Below are 20599 nucleotides of genomic sequence, written 5' to 3' on the forward strand. Positions count from 1 at the left end.
ACGCGGATGTCTCCGCTTCTGAGGAAGGAACCCCCTTTAGCACCCTCCTCCTGGGGGGCTCTGCTCTGAAATTTTGTATTTATTCTCTTGCTACCTGGAAGAGCTGGAGTCCACCTTCCCCAGCACCTCAGACCCACAGTACTAGCTAGCACACACAGTGTGCAGAAGCGCATCCACTGCCCTGGCACAGTCGCAGCTCTCTTCACAGCCTCACACTGGTGCCTGTACCGGAGCTCATTCTTGGTACTCCTCGTCCTGGTGCCTGTGCCTCTTAATGCTCACATCTTTCCCCCTTCCCTCTCAGGTACCTGAGGCCCTGGGTGCTCTCATGCTGGTTGCCTGCAGCTGCTCTGCTCTCTTTCAACTTGTGCCAACAGGGCAGAGTGCCTGTGTGGTGGTGTCTGATTCCCTGGGAGCCCCCAGGGGCTGTGAGTGGGGCACCAGGACTCTCCCAGCAGATGGCTCTGTGCCCCTGGGGATGTGCTGGGATTTCTGGTGTCTCATTTTCCTGCTGGCTTTGTTTTCCCCAGCTGCCCTCTGGGTGGTTCTCCAGAATCTGCCTCTGCAGGTCCCCATTGCTTGGCTCCTGCACTGGGCTCAGCATCCAGGCCCCCCTGAGGCAGCGCATGGATGCTGGTGCTGTGGCGTGGGGCATGGGTGCTGTTTGCTGGGGTGGTTTGGGGAGGCACCACCTGGGCACTGGGATCTGTGTTTGTGTGTCCCTCACACCTTCCCCCACTCTTCGTGCTGTTGTTTTGTTTGTACGGTGCTGATGCTTTGCGCTTGGGTGGGCTTGCTTTCTTCTTTTCAAGCCTTTGGTTTTGGGGTGTATTGTTTTTCCTTTCTCCCCACCCTGCATAAACAGACACAGCCGCTGGCAGCCAGTCCGATGCCTGCATTGAGGGTGTGTTGAGGAGGCTTGGCTTGGAGCTGCTCTTCCCTCTGATCCCGGCTTCCAACCTGCAGAAACCCCTCCAGACTCAAGAACAAGGTCTTGCTCCAGGCGATCAAGGTGTGACGGATGCCACTGGGCTCGGTGCAGGGCTGGCAGGGATGTGAGGGCAGCTCCCTGTAGACACACTACCTCATGGCTCAGCAGCAGCCCTTTGCCAGGGGCTCCTCGCACACCCCCTTCTCGGGGGGCTCCAGGCTGGCTCTGGTGCCTCTCTGGGGCCTCCCCTTATGGATAGGGCCTCTCTGTGCGTTTCTCCTAGTGTAGTGTGATAATGTGTTACTTTTCATCTCAGTCTTTTGTGCTCGGTGTCTTGTTAGGGGGGAGGGAAGGGGAGAGGTCTGTAGATGTAGGTATTTTTTTGAGGGCTTACAAAGCCCAGGCATCCTATTTTAACTGTCCTATGCCCTTGTCTGGTGTTTCTTGGCTCCCCGAGGGGTTTCAAGGCAGGGTAGCCTGATTCCCTGTGCCATGCCCCCCTGGAACCCACCGGCTGTCCTCAGCCTGCTGTCTGGTTTTTGAGTTGGGTTTGTGTTGTCCTCCCACCCCACTCAGTGAGGGCTCCTCACTGGGCTGTAGCCAGCAGTCCTCTCTCTGGGAAGGGAGCCTCTGTTCATAGCTTACGGCAAGATGTGCGGCCAAGAGCTGCCTCGGGCCCTGCTCCCCTCCCGAAACCCCTGTCTCTGCAGACGGCCTGCAGCTGGGGCCAGCCCCTCTTCAGCTCGAGCCTGGAGGCTCCAGGGCCTGTGAAAGGGAGCTGCAGGCGTCTGTGGCGGCTCTGTAGGTTGCTTTATGTCCCCTCTGCTGCCTTGTTTCGCACCTCCAACATTGTGGAGCTGGATGCCACCCTCTGGCGGGGAGGTGGAACTCGGTGTTTCACTACAGTATTTTGCTGGATACCTGTGCAAACAGGCTGCTGCTGAGCGCAGGAGCCTCCTCTGAGCCTGCAGGGTGTTCATCCACCCGGACCGGAACGTGGTGGTGAGGTCCTTGCATTTGCTTTCATCAGCTGCTCCACTGCTGCATTTCTTCTGTTCTTCTACAGCGTTGCTGAGGGCTTGTACTTGCAGTGGCTGCCAGCTCCTGCCTCACGGACATCACCTGGGCTTGGCTGCTCACCGAGCGAGCTCCTCTGGCTCCCTGAGGGGGAGGTGTTGCCCCATCTCCCGGTGTGCTGGTCAGGGGACCAACCCCACTCTCGCTGAAGCAGCTAGTGCTGATGGTGCTGGGCAGAGCCAGCCTCCCTCTGCTACCTTTGGTCAAGGTAGGCTTAAAAGAGAAATGTAAGGGTGGCAAAGGGGTGCCCAGTGCCACGTTAGACCCTTCTTCACAGCATTAGGCTGCTGGCAGAGGTTGAGGGGGAGCCTCAAGAGGAGCAGAGCACTCTCCCAGCGGCCATGGTGCCTGACCTCTGCACTCCTGCTGGCCTCCAGCAGTATTGGCTCTGGGGCCTGAGCTGACCCCATTTTCAGTGTCCCAACTCCAGACTGTTAATCTGTAACTAACGTGTTTTTCTTCTGACATTTTCAAACTGATGTATATTTTAAGACCAGAAATAAACTATTTTAAAAGTAGGTGGCAATGGCTACAGTGTTCTCTGTTGGCTAAGACCTGAACTGATCCTGAGCATGTGAGGGAGCAGAGCCTCTCATGGCACAGTGTCCCAGGGTTGCTGAACTGTGTGTGCCACCCATTAGCTCTCCCAGGGAAGAGCGATCCTTGCGACCTGTAAGCTTTCCAGGAAGCTGTGAACTCATTGGTCATCCTGACTGCCCACTTTAGCAACAGCCTGATTCCAGGTGCTTGTGCAAACCAACTCATCTGTGTTGGAGAAGAGGTGCAATGCCAGGCAAGGAGTAATGTGTGGGGATGAGCTGTGGTTTTCTTCTTTAATCTTATCCAGCCTCTGCAAACTTTGGTTCTGAATGTAGACTGTCAGCTCAAAGATCAGACTGAGCCTGCAGACCAGAATCCGTTGTTCACAGCAGCACTTGTGTCACTTCTGACTCAGAAGCTCACAGCAGCTTAAAAAAAGGGCAGATTATTTGACCAGGCAACTTAGAAACACTGAAACCACTGTGGGCAATTTTCACATTACTTAAAGGCTGTAAAGGTTTGACTAGTAAAGAACCTCTGCAGTGAAGCTTACTGTGCTGTAGGCAGCCTCAGTATTACTCATAAAATTCTGCCTACCCCATTTCAAGCATTTTGCTGGCTGAGAGGTCAGAGGAGTGTGATGAAATTTCCTCCATCTCCCGAGTTACGCTGCCTGTGCCCTTCTGACCTGGGTGTATGGAACACAGGGACAGTTTCTTGTTTCTTTGTCCTCATAATTAATGATTTTATTCTGTGTTCCTTTGAGTAACAGCTGCTGTGACAGTTTAATCTTCCAACCTAATCTGAGCCTTGAAACATGATATTCCTTACCTAGCTCCAGCAAGAGCCAGCTGGCTGAGCAATGAGAGCTAGTGCTGAGGCAGCCACCTGGTGCCAACCTCCATGCAGAGGGGGTCTATCTTCTGCTGCTGGACAGAGGAAAAGCCTGGGGGTTACTAAATCGGGCTATGACCAACCTCGCTGTGGGGCCAGGTGAACATCCTTGGACCCTGCCCTCGCAGGGAGCAGGAGAACCCACGGGCAAGGCAGGCTGCTGCTGGTGCTCTGAGGCCCTGCCCACCTCCTGCCTGCTCCTGGTACCTACCAGTGTCTGCCCCATTGCAGGGGGTGCAGAGTGATGGAGGGGACACTGCCATGAGTGGTGCCATGTCTGTGACCTTTATAAAACTCTGATTGCGACAGCAGTACAAGCAATAGAAAGAACATCTCTTATACACATCTGAATAAATACAGCCTGTGTCCTGCGGGCACAGCAGGGCACAGCGGGGAGGCAGGGCAGCGTGAGCTACACAGGCAGCAACTGGACAAGCACAAGCGGCCAATGTGGTGTGTGACAACACAGAGACGTGTGTAGAGATTCGCTTGGGCCAGGCTCCGGCACTCAGAGAACCAGGAGAGGCATCAACAGGACGTGAAATGTGTGAGAAGACGGCTGGGGCAGCCCGCCGGCGGCAGGGAGCTGTGGATGCACGCTGCCCGTGGGCACAGTGCTCTTCTTGGCAGAAGCAGGCAGGGTAGCCCAGCTACATTTCTGTTTCTGCTAAGAGGCTGTCACCGAGACCTGACGTCATCAGGACCATCTGGGAGCTGGAATCTGTGGTGAGAGAGGGAGGAAACCATGAGCTGCTTGGGCTGCCAGAGAGTGCGGGCTGTATTCCAGATCCAGAGGTGAGGATGAGGAATTATAGTGCAGCAGGGTGGGAAGCAAACTGCTGAGAGGACTGTGAGATTAAGTAGTAACTAGGTCTGCTCTGGCCATGCAGCAGAACAAAATCGATGTCTGGGGAGGAGGGAAGGCAGAGACAGCAGTAAGAGCCCAGGGTGGGGAATCTGCATTTATCTTGGCTGTTGAGAGGAGCATCAGCTCTAAACCCTCCCCACACACACTTGCAGGTGACAACGGTTGTGCTGACCCCACTGTGCATTACCCAGCGCTGCACAGGCCTTTAAATCTGCACTCACCCTGTGTCTTTTCATCCAGAGAGTGTCCAGGTGTGACAGGGCTGGCAGCCTGCAAGCCAGCCAAACCCACCTAGGGCAGTGGTGTTGCCTTCCCAGAAACAGGGAAGGCAGTGGGCCAGCAGCCATTTCAGGGCAGCAGAGGCCTGGAAATCCTGACCTTCTGCTCTGCATGAATGGAGGGTTTGTGCAGCCCTTCCCTTCCTGCCTCAGGAAGGTGAGGGCAGTTCTCTGGCTCTGTGATGGCACAGAGCACCAGCCAGGAACTCTTCCCCACGCCAAGTGAATCAGCTGCAAGGAGGATGGGCACGCATAGCAAGTAAAACTCAGCAGGGTACCAGTTTCCCTTCCAGAAGCCTTTATAAACAGAAAATAACCCTGTTTTTTCCTGTAGGCAAGGGACATCTTTAGTGGCTGTGTTTCTGTGTGATCCCATCCTACACATTGGAAACTGCTGTGTGGGATCAATATTTTGGGGATTAATTTCTGGAAACTGGATCCAAAACTTGGCCAGAGCTGCTAGCAGAAGGATTTTTATGGTGCTAATAAATTAGGATCAGATGTTTTGAGGCTGAGGGAGTGGTTGGGTTTGTCTCCTGCTAGTCTGATAAGAGAACTGGGAGGAGAAAAAGGACAACTGAAGGTAAAAAACCCAACACAAAATGAAAACCAGCAGGATCAGGGCACAGGCATGACAACATACAGTGTCATATATACAAACAATACACAACAGGCTACTGCTATCTCCATAATACGCCTTTTTGTATGTTACAAGCAACAGACAGACACCTGGCTAACCCTTCACATGTTCAGGATGCAGAGATAGGAATAGGTGATGCTGTGCGGATTGGAGCGAGGTTCAGGAAGCATGAGGAATGACATGAGTTTTGGCTAGGATATCTGGCAAAGGCCCCTGAGATCCTCGACACTCCTGCCCTTGAGTTTTAAGACTTTGCACAAAGGTTTCATTCCTGCAGCATCAGGGAAATGCCTCTGAGGCACCATTGCCACTCGTTGTAGCAGCTGCATTGTCCTTGGAGGCTGCTTTTTCAAGTGCAGCTCAGCCCAATGCTACTTAACATGAAGGTTGCACCTGGAGGCTGTCTGGACCCCATTCACCTGTCTTACCACAAAAGACCAGACACCCCAGTTCCTGCCTGTCAGCCCCTGCCCGCAGCCCAGGTCCCAGAGCTCTTACTGTTCTGGCAGATCCAGGGGTTCTTCTCCCTGGTTGTGACTTCGCGAGCCTCCGTCTCCTCCTCTTCCTCACCCTCTGAAAGCAGGTCAGAGATCTGCTGCTGTAGCTCGGGACTGATGTTGTTCTCTGCCAGGATGAGTGTCCGTAGGGCTGTGGGGTAATTCTCTACCATATCCAGCAAGGTCTAGATGGAGAGTGAGATAAACAGGCTGTCAAGCAGCACACACAGCAGCTTGGCTGAGCAGAAAGAGCTTCAATGCTCTGTCTCCCTGCAAACTCCAGCCCTCCTCTTCTTACCTCAGCCTTCCCTTGGCCATGACCTCCCTGCACCAGGCTTTCTGAGAGCCTGAGAACTTCCCATCTTTCTGTGGGAACAGCTGAGCCTGGATTTCCTGGCTCTATAGCCTAGTCCCCTCTCCCTGCTGGGAGCTGGGACACTGAGAGGAGAGCCTGTGCTAACAAGCCCTGGCCTGTATCTGTCCACAAAGCTTTAGCTCTGATCCTCAACCACAAATGCAGTCCCTTAACTTTCTCCAAACTACAAAGAGTCGTGTGTTTCGCCCTGATGACTTGGGGGAGGTCCAGGAGCCCTAGGTCAGAGCTGTGCCTCATGAGCGTCTCCTGTAGCTGTAAGGGCCAGGGGAAAGCAACATCTCCCCTGGGCACAGGGAGGGAAGGGGTGCCCATGGATGGGATGGGAGTGGAAGCAGGTGTAGGTCCTGGGGCCTCTATAAACAGCTAAGACCTACGCCCTTGAAACGTCAGTGATGCTGTAGAGTAAGTGTGCTCTCGTACCTGGGCTGACTGGTTGGTAAGTCCTGTTCCCTCCAAGTCCAGAACTTCGAGGGTACGACTGGAGGCCACAGCAACAGCGAGCATCCCTGCTACCTGGTCACCTGTGGGATAAGCAAACCGGGGCTGTCAGGAGCACCTGCCTTCTCTCATGTAATACTACATGCCTTCGTGGGCCTCGGGCTGTCATGGAAACATCCTCCAACTATTTAGAAATCTCTTGATTCCCAAACCTCAGTTACCCTGTGGGTGGGGAGGGGGTAAGCTGTTAATTGAGAAAAGAAACAAGGTAAAGGTACCCCATTTTGTAGTAATGGGAGCAGTCACCAATTATCAGGGGAACACAAAGTAACACAGTGAAATTGGGTTTATTCCACAAGGATCCGTATCTTCCCAAATATTCTTCCTACTCAAGGATGCGAGGGCCTTTAACAATCCCTGTAGGGCATCCCAGATGCAGAATAAGGAGGCGAATACCTCACCCTAGGGGGAGGTTGTAGCTGGACAGAGGACTCTGCACAATCTCCCTGGAAAGGGGACAGGCTTTGGGGGTGGCTGCAGCAGGACCAGGAGCATTAAAGATTGATGCTGCTAAAGAGACAAGGCTCCAGCATGTTCTCCTGATATGCCCGGGCGAGTGCCAAGATACCATGCAACTGTGACACCTTCTCTTGGGAAGAAAAAACAACAGGCTGCTGCCAGGTAACACCCTGGGGCCCTTCCTGCCCAGGAGGAGGTACCTGGTCAGACAGACAGGGCCTGCAGGGAGGCTCCTGTTTCCAGACCAGACTGGGTGAGGAGAGACTGGCGCTCAGGGAGGCACGGCCTGGTCTCCTCCTCACCACCTTGCATCAGAGCTGAAGAGAGTTGGTTTCTATGGCAACGAGTGCCAGGCTTTCCTCCTCCTCCCTGCTCTGCCACGAAGATGAAGGGGGGAGTGCAGGGACATACTGCATCCGCCAAACCAGCATCAGGCCCCAGGGCTTCAGGAACAGGGGACACATGGAGGGCCAAATATGATGACAAAGGTAGTGGAGCAGGCAAGGCACAACTTCCATTCTGCACCTCCCTGCAGGGCATGTGGCCCCCTCTCACAAGCAGAGCAGGAAGGGTGGCTTTCCCTACACTGAAGGCACCTGTCAAGGTGAACTCACTGCTGGGGATCAGAAGGCATCTATGCAAGAAACTGCCCCATCCCACTGGTGGTGCTCTACCACCACCTTTGTAGATCTCGGTCCAGCCACCCACTGGTGCAAACTGCACAAATGCTGGGAGGCAGGAGTGCAGCACCCCCTGCTCCTCCTCCCTGGCCCTCCAGCTTACCTAGGGGGTTGTAGTCCAGATTCAGCACGCGGAGCTGGGAGCTGTGAGCCACTGCAATGGCCAGGCGCCCCCAGCCTTTGCTTGTGACACCTGGGTTGGCGCTCAGAGTTAGCTCTTTGAGGCCTGGAGAAGAGAGAGAAGCCAAGCCAGAGCCTTAGGGTCACCGAGGCAGCCTCAGGGGAACTAACCAGAACAGCTTTGGGTCATGTCATGTCTCCTGTTCTCTGAGAGGCTAAAGAGTTTGGTTTACTCTGACAAACATCACGATGTATTTCACTAAACAGTGAAATATTTCACTGCTTTCGGCAGCAGCTCTTCATTTGCCCATGCTGTGACCGCCCCGTTTCTCTGCTCCCATCCTGAGTCCTCCTTACCCTGAATAGAATGGAAACAAGTAAGGTGTGTGCAAGATGACTGACAAGAAGGAGGTGGCATGAGGTGACAGGTTGGAGAGCAGATAACAGGGACAGTAGGCTCTGAAGCCTGCAGCTGGGGGCGGGGGTAGCCAGCAGAGATAACAGCATCAGTAGCACTGTAAGCACACACCTAGGAAGTGCTGAGGAGCGGTGGAAAGCACTTTGTGAGTCAGGAGAGGGGTGGTGTTACCTCAGCACATGCCAGCTCTCAGCTTAACTAGCCCGCTGGCCTCTGACCACCAAAGATCATCCCCTGCAAAGATTCGAGCTTTGGCACTAAGGTTATTACCATGCACCTACATACTCAGAGAGTGCACCCGCAAGCAGGGACAATTCACAGGCAGTGACAACACAGGCAGGTGCTGAGGTGGGGGCACACCATATATTTATCTATGGTCATTATCAACACACAAATGCAAAATAATAAATTCAAAGTCCAAGCTGTCCTCTCCTCCAGTTTCAAATGCTCCTGTCATGAACAAGAAGCAACCTGTTGGGCCCTGAACTCCAAACTGCCAGCAGGGCAGATCAACAGCAGAAAGTCCATGCCTCCCCAAGGGAATTGCTCCTCTGTCGCTTGGCTTTTCTGCTTCAGTTCCTCAGCCCAGGCAAATGATAGAGCCGGCCTCCTCCAGGGCTGAGGATTTACTGCGGAGTGCACCTGCTCTGTGTGAAAGCTCCACCGGTGGTCGTGCAGCCCACAGCCCCTGGTGCTTACCGGACTTGGCCCCGTCAGGCGGCAGGAGACCACAGATAAGGTTGATGCCTTCATCACCCAGCATGCAGTCTCCTAGATCCAGAGCCACCAGCGAGGGGTGGATGGAGAGAGCAGGGTTGAGGAGGGCCAAGCCTGCATCTGTCAGGGGACTCCCATGGAGGCTGCGCAGGTAAAAGGGAAAATTACTATGGAGCCTTCGTCCCGGGGGCTAACTAACCTTGGTGGGGAGGGAGAAGCAGACGGAATGAGGAGGATGATAAATGCTAACCCCACGTGGGGGAAAATCACTGGGAAGCCTCAGCAGCTACGGTATCCTCCCTGGGGTGTGCAGGGGGTGTCAGCGGGGCAGGGGCAGCCACGCTGGAGAGGCTCAGGCTGAGAGAGCCAGGACCGTGCCCAGCCGGCGGGGCAGAGGTGGCTCCATCCCAGCCGGGTGAAGGGCAAGGGGTTACAGCGCCAAGGGCATTTTTCCTCCGACAAGACTTAAATTCAGGGACCAGCCCGGATCTGCGAGCCCCTAAAAGACCCTTCCCCGCCCGCAGGGGGGCAGGGGCACCCCGCGAGGTACCCGCCCCGCTGCACTCACAAGAGGGACTGGACGGAGCGGTTCGTCTTCAGGGCCTCGGCCAGCTGCTTGACGCGGTTGATGTTGGAGACGATGCCCAGGTTGAGGTTGAGCTGGGCCAGGGAGCGGGACTCGGCCACCCCCCGGCACACATGCCCGAAGTCCCGTTCGGAGAGCTGGCAGCCCCGCAGTGACAGCAGCCGCACCGAGTTCTCTCGCAGGCTCTCGCAGATGTCTCGGATCTCAGCCCCCGACAGCGTCTCCCCGGAGATCTGGATGGACCCCGGCAGCATCTTCCCCCCGCTCGGGGACCCGCCAGCCGCCGACAACCGCCGACCCCGTCGCGGCGGTAGGGCGCCGGGGGCGAGCCGCGCTGCGCGCTGCGGGCCGGGGCGGTCGCCAACGCCGCCACCACCGCCGCCGCCGCTGCTGCTGCTGCCGCTGCCTCCGGGCAGCCCCGGCCCGGCCCACCGCGGCCCCGGGGGCGTCACCGCGCAGCCTTACCGGCGGCCGCGGGGCCGCCCCGCTCCACCCGGGCGGCGAGACCCAGGGGAGCCATCGGCGGGGGCTAATCCGCACCGGCGCCGGGCTCTGAGCCCCGCTGGGCCGCGCCGCACCGCCGCGCTGCGCCGCTCCAGCAGCGCCGGGCGGGGGCTGAGCGACCCCGCGGCTCCGCTCCCCGCCCCGCCCCGCCCGCACCTGCCGGGCCGGACCGCCCCGCCTCCTGCCTGCCACCGCTGCGGGCCCTCCTACCGCCCGGGGCCGGCCGGCACCGCCCACCGCCTTCCCCTCTGCCGCCGCCGGGCAAGGCCCCCTCCTCGCGGAAGGGGGGGCCGTATGAGGACCCCCAGCCCACACCGGCCTTCCCCGCCACCATCTTGGGCCCCGGCACCACTCGAAGCTGGTGAGGGCGGCGCTGGCGCTTACTGGCTCCTGCCTGCTGCCTTGAGGAGGCAGCGGGGCCGAGGCCGGCTGGGGCTGCATCCCTGGTGCTGAGGGCATGCAGGAGGAGAGGGAGAGTGGACGAAGCGCCTGGGAAGGGCTTTTCCTGCTTGCCCTGCTACCGCCTGGGCAAGGCGACAAAGACGTTGTGCCGTGGCGTTCTTGGTCTAAGGAACAAAAGTCTGCCACCAGCTTTGGCGATGTTTAAACCCACTACACCCTAAGCTTGGACCCACGGGTGGGTGTTGAGGTTGGTGTGAACCACTCTTCACACCCAGGGCATGCAGAGCTGGTGCTTGGAGGCGGCTGGGGAAAGGTGGAGTGTTGGGGAAGTGCCACAGGCTTCCTTATCCCTGCAGCACACTGCCTGTTCCCTCAGCCCCACCTGAGGTGTGAGGGATGTGCCCCACCCCCTGCTCATTTACAGGTACAGATCAGAGGGATTTGTCCCCTCTACCCCCCCCATCGGGTAATCCTGTACTTGGAGAGAAATAGGAAGTAGGGCCCCAGCGTTTTCAACTCCACTGAGCTGAAAAAGGAAGCCAGTGATGTGGAAATTAGGTTAAACCGCCTAAGTAGGCAGCTTCCAGCACATAACTAATCTGGCTGCTGCATACAGCAACGCTCAAGTGAATTCCAGTCTGGTGGGTAATTCTGGGACAAACCCAGGCTCCTCTGCTTGGTTTGCAGGCCTGGGTGGAAAAGAGAGGATGGAAAGTGAGAGGAAAAACAGGAGAGGAGGAGGACGTGAGCGGTTCTCCATTTCAGTGGAGGAGCAGGTCACCTTTGCTGAGAGCTGCACGTTAGGTCCTGGATAAGACAAGGAGAGCAGCAGATAAGAAGCTGGACTTGGATGTCAGCTTTAAGACTGGCTGCAGCATCTGACTTACAATGTGTCGTCATGCCCTTTGAGTTTTTTGAGTGTTGCTGTTCTCTAGAGCTATCTACATACCTGCATGGGCCTGATACTGTACCTGCAAGACACATCAAAACAGAACACTGGCCTGGCAACACGTCTGCGCTGGGATATGAGCAGCAGCTGCGAGCATCCAGTTGTGTTACAGGTGGTGGCTTTTGAAAAACAGGCAACTGATCTCTAAGGTCACATTGAATGGTCCAGGTGAGAACCAGATCCTATGTATTCCAGGGCTGTGAGGGGCAGAGGCTAGGTGTCAGTGGTGGGCAGGGGGTGGCCGAGAAAATACCAGCTGCTGATCTGTACAGGTCGACTGGGAGACTGCACTGAGTCTCACCTTGTAATTAGCTCCAGGCACTAATTAACCCATGCTTCATTGAACAGGCTATTATTAGAGAGGTGCTTGAAGGAGAGCCCCTGGGATGTGTACCACTTCAGCTGACAGCAGAGCCCTTGAAGTATTGATGAGGATGCCCTAGTGGTGGCATCTTCACTGCGTGTTGTCAGGAGCAAGAGCACATTGAGGAGACAAGGGTCCTACCCTGCTTTATGCTCAAAATATGTTATGAAAAGTGGCATAGGAGCTAATGGTTCAAAGCTTTGGCTCTTGGTTCACTGAACCTAATTAAGGGCTATGGAGAGGGGAATTTGGCAATGGTATTTTGTCAAGAACTAGATATTGCTTCCTTGTCATGTGCAGTTACGAAGCAGGTATGAGGAAGGTAGTTTATTGTTTACCTAATGGGGGCACAAGGAACGGCTGACTCTCTTGACTGATGTCATTAAGTGCTAACACTTAAAAAGAGAAAAACAGTGAATGAGGAGCAGCTACAGTGAGACTAGATGCAGGAAGGAATGCAAATGGGAGAAGATACGGCTGCTTGTAACCCAACACATTGAGGTTGCAACAATTAGCGCAACAAGGAGGGACTCAAAGAAGGGTTGGACTCCCAGGTACTGCAGAGGAGAGGAGATCAGGAATGCTTTAATATACACTTTATCTTCCTCTTTCTAGTCTGACACCTTTATATGATTTTTTTCATATTTAATAAAAAGGGGCTTACACAAGTCTCAGCAACCTTCCTCAAAAGGGAGAGGTGATGGGAGGGGAATTATTTCGGATTTGCTGCAGGGGAGAAGGGGGGAAATTGTTTCGGATTTGCTGCAAGAGCCATGGCAGGAAACAAAAGCAGAGATAGTCTGGCATGATACGGCTGTAAGGCTTGTCCTGGTAACTAGAGGACTTGAGAAGCACTGAAGTCCTCCCATGAGGACTTTACTAAGGCTGCATGCTCAGCACCCTCCCTGGAACTGCAGCACACATGTATTTCCCTGCAAAAGTGCATTATCTCTGTCAGCAAAAGGAGATGCTGAAGGTCTCAGCCGAGTAGTGCATTTCTGGCAGCACAGAACAGTTCAGCTTCCAGCTGCACATGCACAGAGAATTAATCAGGCCTGAAGAACTGGAGCAGAGCAAGCTCCATGGCTTCCGAGAGAGTTGTCACCCTCGTCATCTGTCCCCAGCTGACATGGCACACAGGCTGCACAGGGGAAGCACAAAGAGCTCACTGCTCTCTCCTGTGCTTTGAGTGAAAACACAGGGCCCAGCTTCACTCCTCTGATGTAGGTGAGTGGCTAGGTGCTGGAGTGGTGCACAGCTCTTCTCCAACAGTGTCTGTAGATCAGCAGGGACAGGAGTTCAGCACAAAATGATTTCTCTTCTTGGCTGGACTTATTCTGGTGACAATTATCTTTCTGCTTTCCTTCACCCCCTGCCTGTGCTTTGAGAGTTGCACCAAGAGAAACAGACCCATTCTAGGCTGCCAGGGCAAGAAATATGAATCAGAAACCAACCTCCCATGGAATTATAAAGAGGGAAATACCAGAATCAGCATTACAAATTAACACTTCCTTTTTGTCAAATTTGAAAGTAATAAAAATTCTACAAGCTTGAAGTAGTTCAGTTGGTCCAAAAAAATGTGGAGACCACAGGCCTAGATAATTAGTTCCCCCAAATAACTTGCTCTGTGTGGTGCTCTTCAGACAAAATAAATTTCCCAGGGAGGGGGGAAATGAGTGAGAGAACATGTCTGTTATGTATGTGTTTGTTAGCAGATGAGCTTCTTGCTCTTGGAAGGGGGAACAAATTATGAACTCAGGAATAAGCAACAGTGGAAAGTAGGTCTGTGACTGCAAATGCTCAAGTGACATTTTTGTTTGACTGAAGCAGATGACCAGCCTGAGGACAGTAGCTGGCCTGTCTTCCTCTTTCATTGTACTCTGGCACTAGTCCAAATGCCACTACAGCTGCATCTTCTCCCACTAATGAAAGCAAGGCAGCAAGGAGTGAAGTTCTGATGTGCCATCTGCCTTGTGCACAGCTAACTTGTAAGTACAAGAAAGAGAAACACCTTCTATTTTTTTTCTTCATCCTGAGCATAAGGAAAAACTTCTAAGGGCTGGCTCCTCTCCCTCAGTCATCCAGAGCTACAGGCAGAGAAGAGGTGAAAGCCAATAATCAGCTAACAGCTTTCCACTCTTGGACCAGTACAAGTTAAAGCAGTGAGGGAAGGCCACCTCTGAACTATTCAGCTGTGAGTTACTGCACTGCAAGTAAGCCTACACTGGGCTGCTTCACTTCCCCATCCTTACTGGAGTTTTCCTGAACCAGTATGCTGGAGGTGAATGTCCCAACTCTCTTACCATTGCACACTCTCCAGTTTCTCCCTTAGTTTAATGGAAACGCTAGAGAAAAGCTTGCCAGAGACTCTAAAGCATTCAGGATCCCTTTCAGGAATAAGGCCTAGACCCAGCTTGAAAAGCCAGACAGTACACAGCAGACTGTGTGTCTGGGGGAGCAGGATGCTGCGCAGAGCAGTGAGGTGAAAGCCCCATGGCTGGGAGACATGAGAACAAGCTGCGTGAGGGTGGACTGAACTAGCCTCTTAACAGAAATATCCACAGAAAAACATGCACACACACACTGTCCCTGCAGTCAGAACTGCTGTCCCATGGAGCAACATTGGCAGAATGGTGGTAAGAACACAAGGTGCCGTGAAAACATGGGGGCAGATACATTTCTGACATCCATGGGAGAAAGACAGTGAGGCGAGACAGCAGCTTGGACCAAGGGAAAAAAAAAAGGATCAATCTGGAACATGACAAGGAACAGCATGTGGTTAAACATCATGCTGTTCTTGAAAATCTCCAGAGAAACTAAAGTTCCTGTTCTTCTGGGCTATGGAAAAGTTGTCCAAGACAGACCAGGTATCAAAGAGCATTTAAAGTAGGACAGCAGAAAATTGCAAAGAATCCTGCTTTGAGTCTACGACAGGACAGATAAAGGTGTAGAGAACCAACACCACTCTTCTATTACACAAGTATGCTCAAACATAAAACATCACTCAGCACCAACATCAATTTAATTCTTCCCTCTTCAGGACAGGAACAGGGCAGATACCCCTGGGGTTACATCAGCAAGCGGAAAGAGGGGCAAGGGACAAACTGTGCTGGGAAATCCCAGCTAAACATCAAGCATCAGAACCACTCTTTACTCAAGACAGCCCAGACCTGCCTGGGGGAAGAGCATAGTTCTTCCCAGTCTCCGAGGTGCAGTCCATTCAGCTGCCCAAAACTGCAACCCAAAGGACAGATCCCAGGAAACAAAACCAACTCTTCTTCCTGCTGTTCTGTCCTGTTCCTAAGAGGCAGCAGGTTATTATGGCCCTATGCAGCCCCAAAAGTAGTGAAGGAAGCAAGTCCAAGCCTGTGAAACTACAGGGTCAATGCAATGGCTTTGGCTGTTGTGTTCAATACAGCATTGGAAACAACTGGAATGTCTCTGGCAACTCTCTGAAAGGGTGGCATGTTGGGTCCTTCCAATGTGTCCAGGATACCTGCAGGGAACAGGAAAAAGGGGAGAGTAGCAAGAATTAGTTCAGACGCAGATGGCACATTTCTCCTTGTTTTTCTCTCTGGCCAGGTAGTGGCTGATGGTGGCAGGGCCCAGGACATCCGAAGCACTTGCAGGTAACGGGAGGAAACATCTAGCCCCAAAGACTGAACAGGAATGTACACCTTCATCCAGAGACCACAGGGTATGGATCAGAGCTTCTCCCTGGGGCAGGGAAACTGTGTGTCCCCAGGAGGAACATAGATCCTTTCACTCTTAAGTGCCAGATCCAGTTTCCTACCATCTGACTTAGTTGCAGACACTGCCAGGGATGCTGCTCTGCTGAGGAAGATAGGTAAAATCCTGTCCCTACTCCATCCCAGCACAGATCCTGCTCTTAAGACAGATTGTTTGCTTTCATCCTGAGGGACATTTGCAGATTCACATCAAGAGCTACAGCTAGGGTGCAATGTGGAATTTTTATCATTGAAATGTAAATACAGCCCATGCTTGGCAGAAAACACACATACCGATGTAAGTGTCCTCCAGTCCCTGTCAATTACCCTCTCAAGACTGATAATCAGCCATAGAGTGCCTTGCAGAAAATTGCTTGGAGTATATTTTCTCCTATTTCACCTGCTGAAAAGTTGCAGATCAGGGCTCAGAACCTTCGCTGTGAGAACAGATCCAGGAAAGAACAGTATTTACTTCTAAAAGGACTTGTAAAGCTATGCTACAACCCCAAATTATGCAGATTTTTCTGAAATATCATCAACAAATCTGGCTGCCTAAACACACAAAGAGGCTTGCAGAATTGTGTATTTAGGGATGTCGAAACTCTCTGGTGCTGGGGTGGAAGAAGACTTTTTTTTATTTATTTTTAAAAGGAGATTGAGACTTTGTTAGGAGAAAACAACAAGAGACAGAAAGGGAACCTGAACATGTATAGCCTGTAAACAGCACTGACTGGGGAAAATGCAGCTTCTGCTATCTGTGTTGTACAACATGTGATAAAAAAAAGGTGTCACCCCCCTTTTTCCCTCCCCAGGTGGGATGGGCAGGAGAATCAAAGGAATTTAAAACCCGTAGGTTGAGATAAGAACAGTTTAATAACTGAAGTACAATACAATACTAATACCAATAAGGGAAATAACAAGGGGAGAGAATATAAAACTAAAAAGGAAAAAATAAACAATAAACACAAGTGATGCACAATACAACTGCTCACCACCCACCGATACCCAGCCCGACCCCAGCAGTGATTGGTCCCTTCAGGTTTATATACTGGGCATGACGTGCTGTAGTATGGAATACCCTTTGGGCAGTTTGGATCAGGCGTCCTGTCTCTGCTCCCTCCCAGCTTCTTGCGCCCCTCCTCACTGGCAGAGCATGAGACTGAAAAGTCCTTGAGACTGAAAAGTCCTTGGTTGGAGTAAGCATTACTTAGCAACAACTAAAAACATCGGTGTGTTATCAGCGTTGTTCTCAGACTAAAGCAAAAACACAGCATGGTACCATCTACTAGGAAGAAAATTAACTCTATCCCAGCCAGAACCAGGACAGGCACATTTCCAGATCAGAGAAAAGCAACCCAACTTCAGCATGATTCAGGAAAGGACTGGACGTCTGCCTGCAAGAACAGTCAATGCTGTTACACATCACTTGTGGGGAAAGAATAAGCATCCTGCGTCACGACAAAACTCAGTGCACAGAAACTACCCCTCATTTACTTCCTGTCCTGCTTTGACAGCTTCCTCTAACAAAGCTAGTGGTGGTCATTCCTGAGTTGGAAACTGGCAGAGATGCCCTCACGTCAGATTCAAACTGTCCATGCTTTCTCTCAGAGAGAGTAAAACGCGGCTCCTCTTCCCACAGAGGTATGTCTTTTTATCTCCCCTGCTTACCTTCCACCACCTTGTGATAAGCAAAGTGCAGATAGAGGAGGAAAAGCATGTGCAGAGCAGCGAGGGTCCCACACAGGATGAGTCGCTGGGTGTGCCCCACGGTACGTGACACCAGCACAGCAACCTACAAAAGAGGTGGAGATCAGAGACTAGGTAGCTGCTGCCTCTCTGGCACTGCAGTCAGGAGCACGCAGGAGGGTGGGCCAGGTAGTGACAGCCAGTGGAACACTGCTCAGAGCCTTTTTTGCAGTTTGCACCAACAGATTCAGAGTAATCTAATTTTGTTCTGCGCAGGTGAACCCTGCCTGGTCTCACCAGGAGTACAGGATGTTCAGACAGGACTCCCCACAGCTGTAAGGGAGTAAACCTCCTGCAGTTGCAGCATCACCTTCATACATCAGTGTCAGGCTGCTCTTCATAGCAGCCTAACTGGCTGTGAAATGAATTGCCAGGGCCAAGGAACACAAAGCAAACACTTCCCTCCCTTTTTCTGTCCCCAGAAGAGGACCCCATGCTAACTGTCCCTTACCATTCGTAGTGTAGACAGTCCACCAACACCCAACCAGAAGATATAGAAGAGGGAGTGGAAGTGGATATTATAGGTGACAAAGAGGGTGATGCAGTGTCCAAAAAGACCATAGCCCTGACAAAACAAAAATATCCATGTTACAAGCATCAGTCCCACGCAAAGAGGGTGAGCAGCCTATTCCTGCAATGCTTCACCAAAGCAAAGCTTCACAAACCACTCATGCAAGGCCAAAGAGTCAACCAGCACAATAATTTTAACAGCGCCTCATACCCAGATGATTTCTCAGATTTCACAGGGATGTCAGAGATTGCAACAACTTGGGAAACAGAAAGAGGAGCCTCTGATTCCAGAGAAACTGAAATCTCCTGGGTTTTGTACCACCATGCTCTCAAATCAGGAAGTGCAAAGCCGAAGACCTGCACAAACGAACTGCCTCTTTGTGCTATCACTGTGCCCAGGATGGGGTAAGTCAGAAGAGCATCCTGGAATTCCAGATTGTCCCAGTGCAGTTATACCTGGGACGACCAATTTACAAGGACTTTTCCTGTTCTCTGGGTAGAGCTTGTGCTAGAATACCACACATCTTGGGGCAGCTCCATCTGTACATACCAATAGTGACAGCATCTGCACCATTGTGATTTGGGCATTGCACAGATATGCCAAGAAATAGATGAATGATGAGACGCCCAACCAGTAACCAAAGCAGGTGCCAATGGCTGTGCCCATCAATGTGCCTTCCCTCTGTGGAGACAGAATCAGGATGAGAAGAACTCAAAGAAGTGACCTGTTGGCACTCATATTCCACCTCAGATTGTCCCAGAGCCTAAGTTCAGGGTGACACATTGCAAACACCCTGCTATCCCAGCAGCAGAGCATCAAGACTTCCCCATCCTTCCTCCCATTCCCAAACCAACAGGGGGTTTCTTCTTGAAATCAATCTGCTTTCCAGCAAGATGCTAATTCATTCATGGAAGAGATTTCCTCTCCATTTCTAGTGTCATTATAACAATACAGAGCCCGGTCAAACCACAACTTATCACTGAGACTCGATGTACAATGATGGTGTCCGAGGTCTTCATCCCATGCAAAAGGATGGCCACCAGCGTGAAAACCAACATGAGGGGTCCATACAGCTCGCCTGCAATCTTCTATGGAAGGAGACAAATCAGGGAAGGCTTGGTTAGTGCTCTGGAATACCAGGCTCCCCACCACAGGTGATGCGAGAATCGCCTTGTTCGAAGCTTATCACCTATCTGCCCAAGAAGGAACAGCACGGTCACGGCTGGCAGGAGCCAGGCAGAATATGTTGTGTGACAAGGACTCTGGGATACGTGAAGCCCAGAGCTCTGGAAGTGTACGAGCACTAGAGGTGGCACACTGAGGTTTGGGACTACTACAGGAAAGGGTTTACCAACATTTTTGGGGAAATGAGCACCTAACAAACTAAGGTCCTTAATAGCATGGACTACTTCAGTTTTACAAGGTGTATGTGGATGTTCACTTGAACTTGGAGTCTGATTCAGCACAAGGGAACTCACCTGTGGGAAATTAATCATCTTCACAGGAATCATGGACTCCATCAGTCTGCATCACAGCAAAGCAGGGAATGACATCAGTAGCAGGGAGGACAAGAGGATGGTTTACAAAATACTTCAAAAGTAAAAGATCCCAAACACCCATTACCAGTGTCTTCTGTTGTGGGACAGAGACGCCTTCTAAAGGGTCACATAAAGTAACTAAAGGAAAAAACCTGACCATCAGTGGGCTAATCTTGCTGGAGGGGATTCAGTGAAAACATTTAGGCATACACTTGCAGATGAGAGACTAACAAGCAAGAAGGAAGAAGCCTTTCTTCATGGTGCCTGACAGAACTTTGCCTTTTTGGACACAGCTGTGACACAAACCCAAGAGAAGGCACATAATGCACCCAAATACCCAAAGTCCTTTTTTCTTCCCCAAGCAGCAATGCTGAACGACAGGTGACAGGGCTGCCAACCCACCTCGGGACCCCCATTAAGGACATTGGGACGCAGGCATCTGAGCCTTCCTGCACGGGTGGCAACCCACCCCATGTTGTTGTCTTTGTGTGGGCAGCCAGCCACTCCCTGCCCCCCGGGGGAGACAGCCCAGGCCGGGCCTTGCCCACCTGGCTCGCACTTGGATGGGCTCCACATCGAAGTAGGGCCGGAGGATGTCGATGTTGGCGTAGAGGCTGAAGGCCCTGGTGGCTTGCCTCTTCCCCACCTGCCACATCTGCGGACAAAAGGGAGCTGGCAGCGGGCGGATGGACGGGCGGGCAGGGTCGTCCCGGGGCAGCCTGGGGCCGCGCTCACCTGATCAGCCACCTGCCGGCCCAGTTGGCCTCGCAGCCCCTTCATGCCCAGAAACTCCCCGTCCTCCTCCTCGGCGGCCCCCGCCTCGCCCTCCTCCTCTTCTTCCTCCTTCATGCGCTGGTGCATCTCCCCCATGTCCTCAAAGCTGGAGCCCGATGTGTCGTCCATGTTCTCCATGTCGATGACGGCGGAGCCGCCACCCTGCGCCGGGGCAGACAGCGTCACCGCCCGCTCGGCACCCCCGCTGCGGGGCCCCCAACACCCGCGCCACTCGCAGCCCGGCCCCACCTGCATGCTGTCCTCGAAGCCGCCCCAGTCGCCGGCGGTGCCACTCCTGCTGCCGCCCGCCGCCGCCGCCGCCATCGTGCCCGGCCCGCGCCGCGCTGGCCGCAGCCGCTTGCCAGCGCCGCAGCACCCGGATGTGACGTTGGCGGCGGAAAGGCGCCCACTCTCTCGCGAGGCAGCACGCCGGGAGGGTGAGCGGTGCCGCCATCTTGTGTGTGGCGTAGGGCGGGGAAGGGTGCGGAGAGGTGGGGGAACGAC

General features: G+C 53.1%; 2 protein-coding genes across 3 annotated transcripts; both read right to left on the minus strand.

The window, feature by feature from the left end:
• Positions 1–3704: 3704 nt before the first annotated feature.
• LRRC73 (leucine rich repeat containing 73) lies at positions 3705–10191 on the minus strand. Its single transcript, XM_065679941.1, has 6 exons — positions 9562–10191; positions 8976–9136; positions 7842–7964; positions 6522–6622; positions 5727–5910; positions 3705–4163 (listed from the first exon to the last, which is right to left on the minus strand). Exons 1-6 carry the CDS (start codon positions 9831–9833, stop codon positions 4093–4095), a joined length of 912 nt encoding a protein of 303 aa, XP_065536013.1. The 5' UTR covers positions 9834–10191; the 3' UTR covers positions 3705–4092.
• A 4611-nt stretch (positions 10192–14802) lies between these two features.
• On the minus strand, positions 14803–20496 carry YIPF3 (Yip1 domain family member 3). Of its 2 annotated transcripts, none has more exons than XM_065679945.1 (9): positions 20345–20496; positions 20057–20257; positions 19870–19976; positions 19262–19307; positions 18779–18871; positions 18333–18464; positions 17724–17837; positions 17195–17318; positions 14803–15294 (listed from the first exon to the last, which is right to left on the minus strand). In XM_065679945.1, exons 1-9 carry the CDS (start codon positions 20417–20419, stop codon positions 15173–15175), a joined length of 1014 nt encoding a protein of 337 aa, XP_065536017.1. In that variant the 5' UTR covers positions 20420–20496; the 3' UTR covers positions 14803–15172. The 2 variants fall into 2 exon arrangements, with proteins under 2 accessions (XP_065536017.1, XP_065536018.1); XM_065679946.1 differs by lacking the exon at positions 14803–15294 and adding an exon at positions 16381–16920.
• Between the last annotated feature and the right edge of the window lie 103 nt (positions 20497–20599).

The sequence above is a fragment of the Lathamus discolor genome, chromosome 5, assembly GCF_037157495.1.
Source record: "Lathamus discolor isolate bLatDis1 chromosome 5, bLatDis1.hap1, whole genome shotgun sequence".
Taxonomy (NCBI): Eukaryota; Metazoa; Chordata; class Aves; order Psittaciformes; family Psittacidae; genus Lathamus; species Lathamus discolor.

Coding starts and splice junctions, on each gene's coding strand:
- LRRC73 (XM_065679941.1), bottom strand. CDS start 9,833: ATGCTGCCGGGGTCCATCCAGATCTCCGGGGAGACGCTGTCGGGGGCT. Junction 9,137..9,561: donor CGCTCCGTCCAGTCCCTCTT/GTGAGTGCAGCG, acceptor TTACCTGCGCAG/CCTCCATGGGAGTCCCCTGA. Junction 7,965..8,975: donor GCCTGACGGGGCCAAGTCCG/GTAAGCACCAGG, acceptor TCTCTTCTCCAG/GCCTCAAAGAGCTAACTCTG.
- YIPF3 (XM_065679945.1), bottom strand. CDS start 20,419: ATGGCGGCGGCGGCGGCGGGCGGCAGCAGGAGTGGCACCGCCGGCGAC. Junction 18,872..19,261: donor AGATGATTAATTTCCCACAG/GTGAGTTCCCTT, acceptor CTCCTTCCATAG/AAGATTGCAGGCGAGCTGTA. Junction 17,319..17,723: donor GACTGTCTACACTACGAATG/GTAAGGGACAGT, acceptor CCTCTTTTGTAG/GTTGCTGTGCTGGTGTCACG.